The 18,516-nt window shown below is 44.5% G+C and overlaps 1 protein-coding gene across 3 annotated transcripts in view; it reads left to right on the top strand.

Annotated features, from left to right (window-relative positions):
- LOC139377485 (vesicle transport through interaction with t-SNAREs homolog 1A-like) overlaps positions 1-18,516 on the top strand; it is a 172,209-nt gene that overhangs the window by 111,853 nt on the left and 41,840 nt on the right. For 2 of the 3 annotated variants that reach the window (XM_071120516.1, XM_071120515.1), the window contains one exon: positions 10,092-10,162. In XM_071120516.1, the coding sequence (XP_070976617.1) occupies positions 10,092-10,162 (71 nt within the window). Of the gene's footprint in view, positions 1-10,091; positions 10,163-12,360; positions 12,434-18,516 lie in introns of all 3 variants that reach the window. The other variant, XM_071120517.1, reaches the window with a different exon arrangement.

Below are 18,516 nucleotides of genomic sequence, written 5' to 3'. Positions count from 1 at the left end.
CTGGACTCTACTCACCGATACTTACACATACACCCACACGCACGCACAGCATACGCACACATGCATACTGACGCCACACACACTTTCACACACTGCTGCTACCGGTCTATTATCTCTCCTGTTGTCTCGTCACTTTACCCCTACCATATGTACATAGCTAACCTCCATTACTTCGTACCCCTGCACATCGACTCTGTACTGGTACTCCCTGTATTTAGCCATGTTATTGTTATTCGTTATTCACTGGGTATTTATTCCTCGTTTTGCTGTTTAAATGTTTTATCTTTAACTCTGCATTGTTGGAAAAGGACCTGTAAGTAAGCATTTCACTGTTAGTCTGCACTGGTTGTTTACAAAGCATGTGACAAACACGATTTCATTTTGATTAGATTTGGTTCAACCAATGTGGTTCATTGCGGCCCTAATCAAGAGGTTTTAGCCTCTTGGGGAAGCTACAAGAGGCATAGTTCAACCATAATCTGAAAGGACATTGTGTATCTGTTTACTGAAAGCTCAAGGACATTATTTGTGTTTATAATCAGGCAAATTCTTCAGTACAACTTTTACATTTCTGAGAGAGGGGACTCCGTTAAACATTCCGTTACATGTGTATCATTCAGAGCGAGGCCCTGTACACTACAACCAAGGACTTAATGTCAACTCAGCACCGCTCCAGCAGCAGAGTCTTTACAGCAGGATGCCATTGGGCCCTATTCTTCTGCAACGACCTCATCCATCTTCTCAGTTGGAGTGTGTGCTTTACCAATAATGCGCTCTCGGTCTTCCTCCACGCCAAATACTTGTATAGCACTGTCACCCTCATTTGTTTTAAGCCCCATCCCTGACAGAGACGGATAGAGGCGCTTAGTTGTCTTTACAGAAGATTTCCTGCGCACCTCCTTTCCCTGTTTATTCCTTGTTCTTTTTGGAGGGGACATGGGAGGGATGGGGGGGGGGGGGTGCTTGTATTATTATGGTTATTAATACCTGTATTCAGTCTTTTAATCTGCCCTATTTGTCACATGTGACTGTCTGACTGCACTGTTTAATCTGTGTATCCTTCAATCTGTCTCGTCCCTGATTAGAAATTAATGAAGGCAAAAAGAGACATTGTGCGCCCCCGTTTTTTTCTCTTCCTCCTCTCTTTGCGCTCTCTCCTTTCTATCTTGTTTAGCTGCCAGATGTAGCCCTTTTTTTGCGGCGTTTCCCCTAAACAGGCAGCGCAGCACATGGGCTCTTTGGAGTGCCGCACCTGTGTAGTGTAATCTACTCAGCAGTGCGTTGTTTACGCCGGATTGTTTGGTGTGTTTGAAAGGCCGTCTTTGATCCGCGCAAAGATTCCTCACTTCTCTTTTTTTCTTTCGCACTCATTTTTTTTTACCCTAATGCAGTACCTGCTTACAGTTGGTGCCAGCGGTGGGATCTTTTTTTTTAGGTTTGTTTGTTTGGTGTGTTTTTTTTTCTCCGTCTAACCCAAGGGACCAGGAAATGACAGTGACCACTGACGAGCTTGTCAGGCGCCTTGTTGGCAATGTTTTCTAAGTGTGCGTTAATGTGTTTACGTCCACGATAGAAGAGCAACATTTCAAAGAAAGTGGTTTTATGAATATTGCATCTGCTGATTGGAGTCCAGTAGCAGGATGTAGTTGTACTGCTTGAGATACTGTTGTGAGAGCTGGAATTAAAGTGATATAAGAGCACAGTTTAGTTGCATTACAGTGCTAGAGGCGTCACTACAGACCCTGGTTCGATCCTGGGCTGTGATCGGGAGTCCAATAGGGCGGCGCACAATTGGCCCAGTGTCGTCCGGGTTAGGGGAGGGTTTGGCCGGGGTAGGCCGTCATTGTAAAATAAGAATTTGTTCTTAACTGGGGTTAAAGGCTAAATAAATAAAAATTAAAATAAATAACCCAGGATTGTAAACTGTCATGGTCAAAACATATTGATACAACAGTAGCTAAGATGGTCTGTCCATAATAAAGCGCGGCTCTACCTTCTTATTAACACTATCAACAAGGCAGGTCCTACAGGCCCTAGTTTTGTCGCACCTGTACGACTATTCGTGTGGTCAGGTGCCACAAAAAGGGACTTTGCAATTGGTTCAGAACAGGGCAGCACGGCTGGCCCTTGGATGTGCACAGAGAGCTAACAGTAATAATATGCATGTCTATCTCTCTTGGCTCAAAGTGTGGGAGAGATTGACTTCATCACTACTTGTATATCACTACATGTTGAATGCACCGAGCTGTCTGTTTGAACTACTGGCGCCCATGCACCAGAGGTCTCTTCACAGTCCCCAAGTCCAGAACACAGTACTACATAGAGTCATGACTACATGGAACTCTATTCCACATAACGTAACTGAAGCAAGCAGTAAAATTTGATTAAAAAAAAAAAAAAGATAAAAACACACCTTATGGAACAGCAGGGACTGTGAAGCAACACAAACATACGCACTATACACACATACACATGGATTTGGGGATACATTACAAATACAAATTAAGCCATTATTAAAGCAATTGTTAAAATTTTTAAATGAAAATATTTACCTATATTACCTCATATAAAATGCATACAATTCACCCTCTGCAATTGTTGGATAAAATTCCTAGAATTGCATGTAGTTCTGTTTTATTCTAAGTACAGTGCATTCGAAAAGTATGCAGACCCTTTGACATTTTCCACATTTTGTTACCTTACAGCCTTATTTGAAAATTGATTAAATAGTTTTTTTAATCATCATACACACAATACCCATTAATGAAGAAGCAAAAACGTATTTTTTAAACATTTGAAAAAAAAGCACATTTTGCATTGATTACACCCTCAAGTCTTCTTGGGTATGACTCTATAGGCTTGGCACACCTGTATTTGGGGAGTTTCTCCCATTCTTCCCTGCAGATCCTCTCAAGCGCTGTCAGGTTGGATGGGGAGTGTCATTGCACAGCTATTTTCAGGTCTCTCCAGAGATATTCAATCGGGTTCAAGTCTGGGCTCTGGCTGGGCCACTCAGGGACATTCAGAGACTTGTCCCGAAGCCACTCCTGCATTGTCTTGGCTGTGTGCTTAGGGTTGTTCTCCTGTTGGAAGGTGACCCTTCGCCCCAGTCTGAGGTCCTGAGCGCTCTGGACCAGGTTTTCATCAAGGATCTCTTTTCCCTTGATCCTGACTAGTCCCTGCTGCTGAAAAACATCCCCACAGCATGATGCTGCCACCACCATGCTTTACAGTAGGCATGGTGCCAGGATTCCTCCAGATGTGAAGCTTGGCATTTAGGCCAAAGAGTTCAGTCTTGGTTTCATCAGACCAGAGAATGATGTTTCTCAATATATGAGTCCTTTGGGTGCCTTTTGGCAAACTCAAATGAACTGTCTTGTGCCTTTTACTGAGGAGTGGCTTCCGTCTGGCCTGATTGGTGGAGTGCTGCAGAGATGGTTGTCCTTCTGGACAGAGGAACTCTGGAGCTCTGTCAGAGTGACCATCGGCTTCTTCTCCCCCGATTGCCCAGGTGGTCAGCTGTAAATAGAATGTTGGTGGTTCCAAACTTCTACCACTGTGTTCTTGGGGACCTTCAATGCTGCAGAATTGTTTTGTTACCCTTCCCCAGATCTGTGCCTTGACACAATCCTGTCTCGGATCTCTACGGACGATTCCTTCGACCTCATTGCTTGGTTTTTGCTCTTCCAAATAATTATTTGTGCCTTTCCAAATAATGTCCAATCAATTTAATTTACCACAGGTGGACTCCAATCAAGTTGTAGAAACATCTCAAGGATTATCAATGGAAACAGGATGCACCTGAGCTCAATTTCGAGGGACATAGCAAATGGGCTGAATACTTATGTAAATAAGGTGTTTCCATATTTTTTTAATACATTTGAAAACATTTCTATGAACCTGTTTTCGCTTTGTCATTATGGCGTATTGTGTGTAGATTGATGAGGAAAAACATTTATTTAATACATTTTATAGTAAAGCTGTAATGTAACAAAATGTGGAAAAGTCAAAGGGTCTGAATACTTTCCGAATGCACTCTATATATGGGCAATTCCACGCCAGGAATATTTTTTTTGTATCAGATTGTTCTGGCAATTCTCACATAAAACTTGTAGTAAGGAAGGATGTTTGATATGCTTTTTACATTTGTATCACAAACCGTTTTTGAGAAAGTGGCCATTTTAGGCCCTTTTCAGACCTACAGTGCCTTTAGAAAGTATTCATACCATTTTACTTATTCCACAGCCTGAGTTCAAAATAAATACCAAATAAATGTATCTCGCCCATCGATACACAATACCCCATAATGACAGAGTGATTACCCCATAATGACACCTTTGGCAGCAATTACAGCTGTGAGTTTTTCTGAGTAAGTCTCTTAAGAGCTTTGCACACCTGGATTGTTCAATGCACATTATTCATTTCAAAATTATTCAAGCTCTGTCACGTTGGTTTTTGATCATTGATAGATGGCTATTTTCATGTCTTGCCAAAGAGTTTCAAGCTGTTACTAGGCCACTCTGGAACATTCAATGTCGTCTTGGTAAACAACTGCAGTGTATATTTGGCCTTGTGATGTAGGTTATTGTCCTACTGAAAGATGCATTTGTCTCCCATTGTCTGTTGGAAAGCAGACTGAACCAGGTTTCCCTCTAGCATTTTACCTGTGCTTAGCTCTATTCCGTTTCTTTTTATCCTAAAAAACCTCCCTAGTCCTTGCCGATGACAAGCATACCCATAACATGATGCAGGCACCACCATGCTTGAAAATATGAAGAGTGGTACTCAGTGATGTGTTTTGTTGGATTTGCCCTAAACACAATGTTTTGTATTCAGGACATAAAGTAAATTTCTTCCCCAAATGTGTTGCAGTTTTACTTTAGTGCCTCATTGCAAACAGGATGCATGTTTTGTAATATTTATATTCTGTACAGGCTTCCTTCTATTCACTCTGTCAATTAGGTTAGTATTGTGGAGGAACTACAATGTTATTGATCCATCCTCATTTATCTCCTATCACAGCCATTAAACTCTGGAAAACCTCCCTGTTCTTTGTGTTTGAATCTCTGTTTGAAATTCACTGCTCGACTGAGGGGCCTTATAGATATTTGTATATTGTGGGGTACAGAGATGAGGTAGTCATTGAGAAATCTTTTTACTCCTGAATTTATTTATGCGTTCCATAACAAAGTGGTTTAATACATATTTACTCAACACATTTCAGTTGTACATTTCTTATTAATTTGTAAACATTTTGAAAAACATAATTCCACTTTGGCATTATAGGGTATGGATGGAAGAAGTGCAGGAACTGTCCTATGTTCACCGAAATTCATTATTCACTGTTAATGGTTTATACACATTTTCCATGACTTCTCTATGACTTTTAACGCATATGTTCATGACTATTAATATAGTCTACATGGAAAAAGTAAGCATTATTAAACCTGGAAAGCTGCTGTGTCTGATCCCATGTAGACCTACCACCTCCTGCCGTTGTGCCCTTGATCAAGGCACTTAGCCCCCCACATAGAACTGTACTGTTAGTCACATGTTATCAACATGTGGTCAACCCTCGATCTGGAGAGCTCCTAGGTGTGCAGGACTGGCTTTTTCAACATTACAACCAAATACGTTTGTCTTTATAAAAGGATTCCTTCATTCAATAAGTCCGAAATCAAATGGATAAGGTAGGCTGTTTCAAAGCAAGGTATCTGACTAGACATGTTTATATATAAGGCCCAAATATTCATGTTTTGTGGGAGATCTATGCGCATTAAGTTATTTGTCAATTAGGCTATTAGAATATGTTTAATGTTGTCACAATGACATGGCTATTGTTTAATAGCGGGGAATCCCAGCTTTCCAACGGTGCAGATTTATTTAGGCTCTACAGTGCAGGTGGAAAGGCAACAACAAAATGAATGCTTAGTTAGCTATAGTTAACTTGTAGCAGTTCCCTCGCTTGGTTATGTTTTCAATTGGTGATCTAGTTAATCTGCCTGTGATTATTTTGAACCTGCTGCTGAAATGTCGCTCTCTCTCTCTCCTCGGGCAACAACGGCCCACTCTCACTGGCACACACACAGCACCACAGATACAAGGGTCATTCCGATAATGGCTGATAAGTCCATTTTTTAAATGTTTTATTAATTAATTTATCTTGTTTAAAAGTGTGCTTTCATGAATTACATTAACAAAAAGTTTGGAATTTTTCAATACTTACAAACCCTCATTTGACAACTTGCAACGTTTCCAATCTGCGCAAATCTCGAACAACCTACTGTCACTCAAAGATTCACAGATTAGCAGCAAATAAACTTGAACAAAGCGGAATCAGGAAATGAATGCCCACATTGCTATTCCATGAAGAGCCCGCTTTCTTTCCACTTTGATCAACCTTTTTTGCCTCAGTGTATGAATCTGGGCCAGCGATAGGCTACTTTGTTTTTATAGAGGAGCACTGAGTTTATCGTAAATTGAGACCATATCCTTTCCCCCTCCCCCCAATATAATCTACTTTCCTCAAATAACTGTTCTTCTCTATGAAGTAACGATAGAAGTGGCCTATTCCAATGGACTACATAGCATTCAATAACTGTCAATACCGTGACTGTGGTCAGGTGAGAGAGTCAGGTACTGTAGATGGAAATGTACTTTAACAAACTTAGTGTGTGTGGTGAGAGAGAGACGGAAGTAAAGATGGAACAGTGGGAGATAGAGATGGGTAAAGGGTGATCCCCTTTACCCCTCTGGGGAAGGCCGTGTGTGTACATAGCTAATGGTCTCTGTGTGTGTGTGTGTGTGTGCGTGCATGCAAGAGAATGGGATGGTGAATATGTGTATGAGGGTGGGAGAGAATGGTATAGTGAATATGTGTATGAGGGTGGGAGAGAATGGTATAGTGAATATGTGTATGAGGGTGGGAGAGAATGGTATGGTGAATATGTGTATGAGGGTGGGAGAGAATGGTATAGTGAATATGTGTATGAGGGTGGGAGAGAATGGTATGGTGAATATGTGTATGAGGGTGGGAGAGAATGGTATGGTGAATATGTGTATGAGGGTGGGAGAGAATGGGATGGTGAATATGTGTATGAGGGTGGGAGAGAATGGTATGGTGAATATGTGTATGAGGGTGGGAGAGAATGGTATGGTGAATATGTGTATGAGGGTGGGAGAGAATGGGATGGTGAATATGTGTATGAGGGTGGGAGAGAATGGTATGGTGAATATGTGTATGAGGGTGGGAGAGAATGGTATGGTGAATATGTGTATGAGGGTGGGAGAGAATGGGATGGTGAATATGTGTATGAGGATGGGAGAGAATAGGTGTGTGGATGCATGGGGTACAGTATATGTTGGGTGGGAATGGATGAGTAAGTCGATAGATGGGTGTGAAGGCTTCCCAGCTGATTCAGTTCGTTAGAGTTCGTGCATATATTATGACGCTATTTTCTGACGTTTTTGTTTGTTTTGGACTTCGTAGCCGAAGTCTACGCCCCTTCGTTGGTGATTGATTGAAGAATCCCTACTGTTGACCAATCAGTCAAATGTATTTATAAAGCCCTTTTTACATCAGCCGATGTCACAAAGTGCTATACAGAAACCCAGTCTAAAATCCCAGACAGCAAGCAATGCAGATGTAGAAGCACGGTGGCTAGGAAAAACTCCCTAGAAAGGTAGGAACCTAGGAAGAAACCTAGAGAGGAACCAGGCTCTGAGGGGTGGCCAGTCTTCTTCTGGCTGTGCCGGGTTGAGGTTATAACTATAGTCTTTGTTGTCATTCAGTGAATGATGACTCGTTTTCAAGCAAATTTCTTAATTGAAAAATACTGCTCCGATCATGTTAATGTAAAATTGCATGACTAAGATCTCCTCTGCAAAAACATCCAAATTAATGACAGATTAGATCAATTCTAACTATTTTGAGGAAGTGTATACTGGCTATGGCGTCTCAAAAAGGACAAAAGGTACCACTGCCAATTTGCTCTCGTTTCTCAAGCAAAGATCATTTAAGGGAGTATGCGAGCACACTCATTTGGTTCGGCTAGCAGAGTTCAGCTAGGTGCCCGTCGATCTGAAGCATGCGGACACCTTTAGTGTGTCTGAGAGGTAGGGAGGTTTGGACAAGCTTGGCTTGGGTGGGCAAGGATGGGAGGTAGGGACAAGCTTGGCTTGGGTGGGCAAGGATGGGAGGTAGGGACAAGCTTGGCTTGGGTGGGCAAGGATGGGAGGTTTGGATAAGCTTGGCTTGGGTGGGCAATGATGGGAGGTTTGGATAAGCTTGGCTTGGGTGGGCAAGGATGGGAGGTAGGGACAAGCTTGGCTTGGGTGGGCAAGGATGGGAGGTTTGGATAAGCTTGGCTTGGGTGGGCAAGGTTGGGAGGTAGGGACAAGCTTGGCTTGGGTGGGCAAGGATGGGAGGTTGGATGGGAGGTAGGGACAAGCTTGGCTTGGGTGGGCAAGGATGGGAGGTTGGATGGGAGGTTGGGACAAGCTTAGCTTGGGTGGGCAAGGATGGGAGGTTGGGGAAAGCTTGGGTGGGGTAAAGGGTGGAGAAACCGGGGAGGTGAAGAGGGAGGGATGGGTTTGGCTTGGGAGAGAGAAGGAAGGATTTAACTATACTACAACGTCATTTTTTTGTATTTTTGTGATTTGCAAACCTGCTGTAATATGAATGAGTTCTGGACAGATTAGGATATGTCAATATTTGGTGCGGCAGTTGGACTAGTAACCGAAAGGTTGGAAGATTGAATCCCCGAGCTATGGTTCTGCCCCTGAACAAGGCAGTTAACCCACTGTTCCTAAGCCGTCATTGAAAATAAGAGTAAAATAAATCAAATAAAAATTGTTATTCCTGGTATGTCTTTATAGCTCAGATTCAATGGTGGTTATTGGTGAGAGTGGAGAGGGGCTCTATCCAAAGGGATTGGGACGGGGTGATTGGGAGGGCATCAGAAACTTCTCTGAGGTGTATATTTGAATTTAATTTACAAGGTAATAGAAACTGAGCACAATACTTCAGTGGTAGTCTTTCTCCAATGTACAGTATGAACAATGAGATATTTCTGTATTTCATTTTCAATAAATGTGCAAAAATGTATCCACTTATTTTCACTTTGTCATTATGGGGTATTGTTTGCAGGAAAAAAAAATATATTTAATTGAATTCAGGCTGTAACACAACAAAATGTTGAAAAGGTCAAGGGGTGTGAATACTTTCTGGAGGCACTGTATTAAATGGGTCATATCTTCCACTTTTAACGTTGAATAAATGACTGTGAACATTTCTATTTCAGAATCTAGACATACATGACGTTAGAGCACACTAGAAGGAGTATAGTCACACCCAGATGTTGTCTGTATCATCTACGGTTCACAGATCATAGGGTCTTATGTATGTATAGGTTGAAAAAGGACCCAAAATGGCCACTTTCATCATCATTACCCCTGAAATGGTTTGTGACACAACTGTAAAAGGAATATCAAACATCCTTCTTCCCAATGACGTTTCTATCTTCGAATTGCCAGAACAGTCTGAGATACCCCCAAAAATATTTCCGGGCCTTCCTGACGTGCAGCCGCCCATATCTATTCTAAGAATATGGCATTAAGTTAGGATTCATTGCTAGTGGTGGCGAAGCTGATGGTTCTGTCTGCACAGCTGATCCAGGCTCAATTTAGCTGTGCTAAGTAAGGCTTAGCTAGGCCAGACATGGGTTTTTGGCCCAATGTTCTCTAATGTTCGAAGGTTAGTGGGCTGGTTAAGCTGAAGCCAGCTGTCTGCTACAATAGCTTACACACACAAACACCTCACACATACTGTGGGTCTTAATGCACACCTCAATGCCTATCCGCTTTAGCTGTGGACTAGACTATTTGGCAACAGAAGCAGAGCACTTAAGAAATGGACTTAAATCACTGGTTCAAGTTCGGGGCTTAGTGCTGTCATGTCCTTAAGTAAGGCACTTAGCTTCAACTTCTCTCAGAAAAGGTTCAGTTAGGAATCAAAGGGAAGACGGGTGCATCCCAGGCACAGCGTACCCATGCTTACCTATACTGTGTTTCTCCTCTCTTTTGTCTTTCAGAACAAGTGTGCCAAGAGATCCTGGCTAACTTGCACAGTGACCGCGAGAAGATCCAGAGATCCAGAGACCGGGTGAGAACAGTTGCTCGCGCACATGCAGGACACGCGCGCGCCGGACACGAGCCGCTACCCTCATAATCTAACGAGTGTGTAAAGGCCTGCGCTAGAAGGACAGTGGGATTGAAGGCAAGGACAAAGGGCTGATGACAACAAGGCGTTGTGGTTGGTTAGGGACGTTCACCACCTCCACCGCTGTGCTCATGAAGGCATTGTGTGTCCCATGTAAGATGATGTAAGACTGTCTAGTTGAACACACAAGCATCCACACACAGAAACGCTCGCACACACATGCACGGACGGACAAACACACACACACACTGACTGCATAAAGAACTGAGTATTAGGCCTTGCATCTCTCTCTCACTTTCTCCTCTTCTTCTCTCATCTCTACACTTAGAGCTTTAGACTCTGACCCTCTCTCCCCCCTCCCCAGACAGACAGACAGTCAGACAGACAGACAGACAGTCAGACAGACAGGTAGAGCAGAGAGAGCCCCAGCACGGGGAGGGGCCCTCTGACGGCACCCTCTACGGAGAATGCTTTAAGATCACAACATGGCAGTGGGCCTCGCAGGCGATTTCAAAGGAAATCAAACATCTCCTTTCAAAAGGTCTGCCTGCCGCTAAGGAGGATAGTCCCTCGCTTTCTCTCCCTCGTTTTCTCTTTCCCATGAGCCTGCACAGGCCCCCCTCTTCCTTTTAAAGACAGTTTGTGGGGCAAAAAAAAGGGGAGGGGGGAAAGAAGAAAAACATGATGTGAAGACACACAGGATGGATGGATCGGTAAACGTCGTTCTCGCATGAAAAAGACAGAGGATGAAGGCGTTTGGGGGGCATCGTTTAAGCATAAATACAGAGACGCACACTTGCATTCACAAGCAGTGGCGCACACACACACACACAGCAGGAGACATAGCTGTTCCCTACAGACAAAGCAGGTGTGAAAGTTTATTGACATGATTTTTTTCTGGTATCAATGAGGTCGACAGCAGACCCTTGAACTTGGGGACAAACGTAGATGTCCTTTTTTAACTTCACTCACTGAGGCCCCGCCACCAATCCTCACAGTATATGAGCTCCTTAACTACTTCATTACAATGTATTGTTTGCCTTATTGCCTCATCAATCTTAAGCTATATCTCATAAATGGGCCCTTTGATATGGCTGAGAGAGAGAGAGAATGAGAGAACAGCCAGAGTGTGAGATTGATTCAGAAAGTGAGAGAAAGACAAGAGTGGAAGGAAAGAGTGTGAGATTGATTCAGAGAGAGAGAGTGTGGTATTTTGGGAGAAAAGTGGGAAGTCTGGGGAGCGATCCATCCATGGAGTTTGAGAGAGACATCAGGCGGCTGTGGGGCTGGTGTCAGAGCCAGCAGCTGAACCCGCCCAGAACCACATCTGAGGCTGCTCAGCCTGGCACCAAGCACGGTCCTCCAAACAGCATGCCAGAACAACCCTCACGTGGAGAGAGCGAACGAAAGGAGAGTAGTAACCAGAACTTGTTTTGGGTTACGACACGATTCCGTACCTGTTATTTCATAGTGTTGATGGTTTCACTATTATTCTACAATGTAGAAAACAGTACAAGTAAAGAAAAACCCTGGAATGAGTCCAAACGTTTGACTGGTGGTGTCCGTCACGCTTCTCGTGTCACAGAGGCTGAAAACAAAAACAGAAATGTGACCCCCAAAAAGAGAGCGAAAGATAAAAGAGAGATACTGAAGGATATTCATTATTGCGCACGGGACATCGTAAGTACTGTTCAGTACAACACAGCACGGACGTCGGTCGAGACATCTCTCCATGTTGCAAGCAGTTGTCACAATAATGAAAAGAGTAACATTTTGCCGATGGATCTGATTGTGCCATTAGTGTGTAGATGTGAAAGTAGGAATAATCCGAAACCACAGCGAACCTGAAGGCTCCAATCCTGCACAATGCCTTATATACAATGTGTTCAGTCACTGTGTGCTCCTTCGACCGTACATGTTTATCTTTCAATTTACGGGCCCTTCTCTCGTTCTTTGTTTGTCTCTCTGAATATTTTTCTGTCTCTCATTTTTATCCCAGTTTTATTCTCTGCATTTCCCACATTCTTCCCCAGAGACTCTCTCCCAGTCTCACTCACCCCTCAACCCCCTCAACCTCCTACATGGACTGTGTATGTCTCTGTGTCACACCTGTCCTTTCTCCCCCCCCCCCCTGCTTCTAGCTGAGAGAGACCGACGCCAACCTGGGCAAGAGCTCCCGCATCCTAACGGGAATGCTGAGAAGATAAGAGGCAGGTAGGGACCTTGATTCTAACGCACCTCTCTGCAGATGTCTCCACCTGTGTCATCAGCCACGTTCACGTCCGCTCATTTAGACCCAAGTGCACTCGAGAAGGGCCCTAATAGGCAGTCATACGGTGTACACAGGTGGCAAGTACATGCGTCATAAAGCACGTACAGAAACTCATGCGCACTCAAACCCACATCTTATTTATCCCGAATGCATACTGTACTGTGGTTCTCCATAATCCTAGGGGGGAAAGTATGTCCATGTGTTCGAAGACTGTTGTCTTATGAGCGCACAGTATGTGAAGTCCCCATACGTTGTGTGTGATGTAGACGACTCTTTTCTGCGGTTAACTATGTTATAGTTCCATCAGTCTAATGCAGAATGATACTGTATAAGAGCTGTCCGACAACCAATGCTGGATGCTTTTTCGAAGAACAAGAAAAACACAAGCTGTACGCAGTACACTCCGGCAATTTTCGAAATTGTCTGTAATTTTGTCCGTAAAATTGTCCGTAATTTTCACAAACACCACCACCCCTAGCCATACCACCACCCCTAGCCAACTCGCGCTCTCTGTCTCTCTCTCTCTCTCTCTCTCTCTCTGTCTCTCTCCTTCTTTCTTCCTTACTCTTACCCACATCCGTTCACTCACAAGCATACCAACCCCCCCCCTCTCTCTCTCTCTCTCTCACACACGCACGCACACACACGCACGCACACACACACACTCAGCTTAATGTCTTGTCACATCTCCATTTTATAAAGTGCCTCTGCGCCTACCCCTGAACCGTGACGCCACGGTTTTGTTTCTTTTCTATTTTTTTTTCTTTTTTATTTCCCAGTGTGGTTTTTTGATTAAGAGTAATATGTAAATGACACCAGCTAAATTTAAAATCCCTGTGCTAGGAAGGAAGTGCCAATTGAAATAGATGCTTCAGTGGCTTTAGACAATCAGGGGCCGGTGTGGGAGTGCTAGCAGGAGACCAGGCAGGGCTGTGACGCCGACTGTAACCAATATTTCTGCATAGGTCTCCATTTTGTCAAGTCTGATTAGAGGAGGCCTGGGCTCGCCTGGTGTCACCCAGAGCTGTCCAGAAATCATTCATCATCCTCCCTCCTTTCCCTTGTCCTCCCCCGCTGCCCCTCCTCCCCCTACCGCCTCCACCCGGGCGCTAAAGTAAATAACACCCACTTATTTCAATATTATCATATTAATGTTAAAGTTCAGCTGTCACCTAATGGGAAGACTTAATCAAACGTAGCATTTAAGAGCGGTAGCGCCTGCCTAGCTCTTGCAGGCTCGCGTCTTTCTCTGGTTAGCCCCGACTCTCAAATCAGGATTTATTAGGTCTTTCTAAAGCTGGTTGGACCCCCCAACCTCTTCCCAACCGCTGTCTTGCTTTCTGCTTCACGGGGCTTCCCATTCTTCTTTTGACAAATACCAAGCATTTTTACTCCTCTTTCCTTTAACGTTTAGAGAAAAGAAAGTCTTTGGTTGTACGGTTTTGTTTACGTTTGTTTGCATCTCTAAAAGTCATTTATAACCAGGAAAGGGGACAAATAAACAAAAGTGTCACATGGTGTAGTTTTGATATTAAGACCGTCTACCGTTTTTGTGAATTTCGTTACTTGCTCCTGTAGATTTCACACATTTGATTGTTGTATTTGTATTAGTCATGTAAAATGCTGCGCTGTTTTTTTTGGGGGGGGAGGCTTGCTGTGTTTTGTGTTTTAAGCTTGCCAGAAGTGTGCAAAAGAGTTATAGTGTTATATGTAAATGAGGCCAGTAGGGGAACCTCTACTGCTATGCAACTTCCACTGTGCTGCGCAAATTAGCTTCTGGTACTCTGCTACTCTCCTTTTCAACTGTTTAATACTGATACTCTTTCTAACTTAACTGTTTGAGGGTGCCTTACCTCGTATTGACCCTGCTAAAAAAAAACACATTTCACTGCGCCTATCCGGTGTATGGGACAATAAAAATAAAAATGTATTGACTGTTTAACGCTTTGAATGCAATATGTGTAATGTAGTTTGATCAATACTGAAATTGCTTGGATATTAAAAAGTGAGTAAAAAAGGACAGGATTGCTCAGCGAGAGAGAGGGTAAGATAACGTCGTAGCGGATTTAAGTTGGTCTTTCCACCTCTCTTTTCTCTGTTTCTCCTGGTTGATCCGGAGGAGAGGAGAACCACTATGAATCCTGGGTATCACTCCAGCTGCGCATCAATTACACACTCATTAGTATATCTGTTCTTTTGGTTCAAGGCAGCTAATTAACTGAATGAAACTGAGAAAGAAACCTCACTTCTCTAAGAAATACTCTTTAAGATCCACACGTCTGAGTTAGCTGTTGGTCTAGTGACAAAGTCGAATAGTATTTCTTTAACGGCATAAGTTAATGTCCACGATACTAATTGGTTGAAATGTAACCCTGAATTTACAGGACTGGAGTTGACTAAACCCTGTCCTGTGCTAGTCCTCCTCGACAGTACATGCCCTGGCATGTCATAGTCCCTCAATTACTTAGCCTAGTGTCGGCTGGTGGAAGGCTTCTTCCTCAGCACACCCTTAAATTATTCATCCAATCATCTGGGCTCCTGAGGGTTTTAATTAATATGGTCATGGTGATCTCATTAACGTTGAATGCTAATATATATAATGTCGTGTTTAAGAGGTATCCAGGAATAGTGACCCGTGATTAAGTCATCGACCCATATCAGTCGAGCCATATCGATAAACTTGCGGAATCATATCAATTCATTAAGAGGATTGCATATTATCACACTGCGTATATTCTCAATGGCAGATGGAAGCTGGACCTTCCCGTGCTAGACCTTGGGAAGAGGAATGCTCGCAGTAAGACATGAGCAGTAGGCAGTAGTGTCTCTGTGTTTTGAGGTCTTTGTTGGTGGTACCACTGGCCTCTGAGGGGTGTAAGGATCGGCTGGTGGTGGAAGCCATGGCTGATTAGAGGAGCCACCGGCCCCAGCTCTCTCCTCAGTCATCTCAGTGCCATGGGGCCCTGACATTACAGCCCTCACACTGCGGTCACAAAATGGCTCCCATGACTTTGCCCGACAGAGGTGGACTGTCTGTGGTGGGAACGGAGCCGACTCCTGCTGCTACGGCAATCATGTCCAGCATCTCCTCCCAGCCACAGCACACAGCGGAACAGAGCGGTCGGAGAGTTAAGATGCAGCTCCAAACCCAGTTTATGACCGCTGGGGTTCTGGAGGGTTCTGGGAAGGTGGGGGCTGGATGGGGAGGCAGTGTGAAGGGCAAGGGAGGCAGGGTAGGAGGGATTGGTCTTGTTCTCGCTCGCGGCTGATCCCACATGCAGGTGGTCGAGTCAGTCGCCAAGCAGATCAAAAAGTCAAACCCCTGGGTGGACCTCTCTTTGAAATGGGAATGGGGCCGAGATATCAGACAGAAAACATAAGCAAGCCCCGGCCGCAGAAGGGCTCCATATTCATGGCGTTAGCAGGGCTGGCAGAGGCAGGCAGGGGCCCCAGCCTTCAGAGGAGGGCTCTGGTCGCTCTGGACACTGATTAAGAGATCAGCACTTGGCCTGGTGACGCTAGACCCAGCATGCTAACTCCCTTCAGCTCCAGAGAACCCACCAATGACCGACAGTGTGCAAGAGCAGCGCACCTTAGCCCATTCGCTAACTTTCTCCATCCTGGCCAATATTCTATACTAATATTATACTGAATGCTATACTACACTAGTAGCCCTCAACCTGGGCTAGCTCACTTGAGCCAGGGCTTATACACTGCAAACTGGACTACCAGTGCTGCGGTAGAGCTAACAATTCTGTTCAGGCTTACATGCATCCTGACCAGGATAACCTTACGTGTATATACAGTATGTCTCGTTTTGTTAATAAAATGTCCAAATCGATTGTTATTATTGCTAGTACATGCAACGACAGTTAAAGAAACCCTGGGTTGTTAGGACATTTTGTCCACACATTCACGCGTTCACACCCGCTCCCTTCAGGAAAGCAGCTGGAGACAGACCTCTCTCCCTTTTTGATTCACTGGAAAGTGGAGTTGCAACGATGGGCTTTCGAGAGAAAGAAGAAGAAGAAGAAGAAGAGGAGAAAGAGAAAAGAGCGCGGCTGCGTTCGTTCGCGTGTTTGCCAGTCCCATTAAAGTGACATTTGCAAACAATGTCAGGAGGGAAGGAGATCAAAGAGCGCCGCCTCAGAAAAGCGCTGGGAGAAGGGAGCTCTGATGTCCTGAAGATCTCCAAATTTAGACCCGTTCCTCCAGTATTGGCTGAGTTTCTCTCTTTCCCAGTGCTGCAATATTAACTATGTGATATATAGGTCATATAATTAATGGAATTCAGCTCCACCAGTGGGCTGTGGCTGGATGCAAATGGAAGGAAGTCTTGGGGGCCCTCTTGAAGTCTTGCTGTGAAGTCAAACAAAAATATTTGATATTTTTTGTAATTGAAGCTGAAAGACAGAACAAATTATAGTTCAGTGTGTGTTTTTTTTTTCCTTCTCTCTTCTCGTTCCTCCACTTTAGTCCTTTTTTTTCCTGTTCTTTTATTGATTTGGTTTGCCTTTTTGGAGGAGGAGCGGAGGAAAAGCCTTGTTAAGATGCGAGAGTCGGGGGAGTGCGAGAGAGGCTTGGGTGGAGCAGTGGCGGAGGGGGCAAGGCATCTTCTCCCTCTTCTCGTGCACTCCCACACACACACACACACACACACACACACACACACACACACACAGGAACTGCACACATCGCCTAATGTACACACACACACACAATCCCTCACTAGAACGAGTACAATCAGTCTATTTCATTTTCAGCTGGGTGAAGGCGATAACCTGCTATCGAGTTTTCACCCAGGCGTGCGCCATAATACCTATGGAAAAATCACAATGATCTTTTGCTGAAGACATATAATGGATTTCCTATCCCTGTCGCCGAAGTATTCTGGTCATACTGGGGCCTGAGCACTCGCACTGCCGTCCCAGGTCCGGCACACCAGGGTAGACTTTACTCGCGTCTCCGCATCCCGACCAACTCTGTAAAGAGAGCTGCCGTTGGACCTCACCTGTCCGCTACGATTCTGATGATGTGATGTTCATCTCTTCCAACTCTGACTATCCGAATCACCTCAGCTTGGTTTTTGGGCCAACAAGCCTTTTTTTATTAGCCTGCTCATTAGGACGAGTCACAGCCACGTGATGACCGTCTGTCGAACGTCTAACAAAGTCAACGTTTGATGAGTCTGAAGAGGTTTGGTTTCGATAGTTTAAAGCAACATGTTTGATCAAAGGTCATGTAACCCCCCCCCCCCCCCCCCCCCCCCGTTTTCCATTGGGTAATATTTCCAGTTGAACTCATTTCTTCAAGCCAAACAGGCTGGAATAGCCTAGCGCATATCGCCTATCCCGAGAGTGGCGGACCAATCCCAACGGATGCCTCTGATCTGTTCTTCCGTGTTGCGGCGGATAATTTGTACTGCGTTCCCTCTCGTCTCTCGATTTTTTTCAGCATGACTGATATCACTTTGGCGTTTGCTTTTCCTCCCTCTGGGTCGGCCTATCTGCTCCCTCTGTGAACTTCTCGTGTTTTACTCTTCTGTTTCCCTGGCAAACGAGTGAAGGACCAAAGCGTGAACCGTAGCTGGCTACCTCTTTCGCCCATCGCTGGTGAAGGCAGCTGGCTTTTGTTAGTGTGTATGTGTGTGTGTTTGCAGTACACAAGCGTTCAGTAGGGGATACAGTGGTACAGTAGGGACAGCGTTTTAGAGCTCAGTGCCAAGTGTACAATGCTGAAAGACTTTATGAGAGCAGGCCTCTGTGGATTGGAGACCTTTATCTAGACTAGATCCGTGTACAGAGGGGCTTCATCACCAATCTACATAAATACGTTGATTGTGTAGCTATGGAAGCAATGGCAGACTGGGAGGAGCTCCAGCTAGTGTCAAGCACAGAGATAGTCGGTGCTGCTCAGTACACTTCAAAAAAATATTTAAAAAACGGGAGAAATGGACAGTCTTGTGTTTTCCACCACAGTGTTCCTCTTTGAGTTTGTAGAGTTGTAAGTGGGCCTACTGGCTGGC

Source organism: Oncorhynchus clarkii, chromosome 20 (assembly GCF_045791955.1).
Source record: "Oncorhynchus clarkii lewisi isolate Uvic-CL-2024 chromosome 20, UVic_Ocla_1.0, whole genome shotgun sequence".
NCBI lineage: Eukaryota > Metazoa > Chordata > Actinopteri > Salmoniformes > Salmonidae > Oncorhynchus > Oncorhynchus clarkii.
This window is presented reverse-complemented; position numbering and strand designations above follow the sequence as displayed.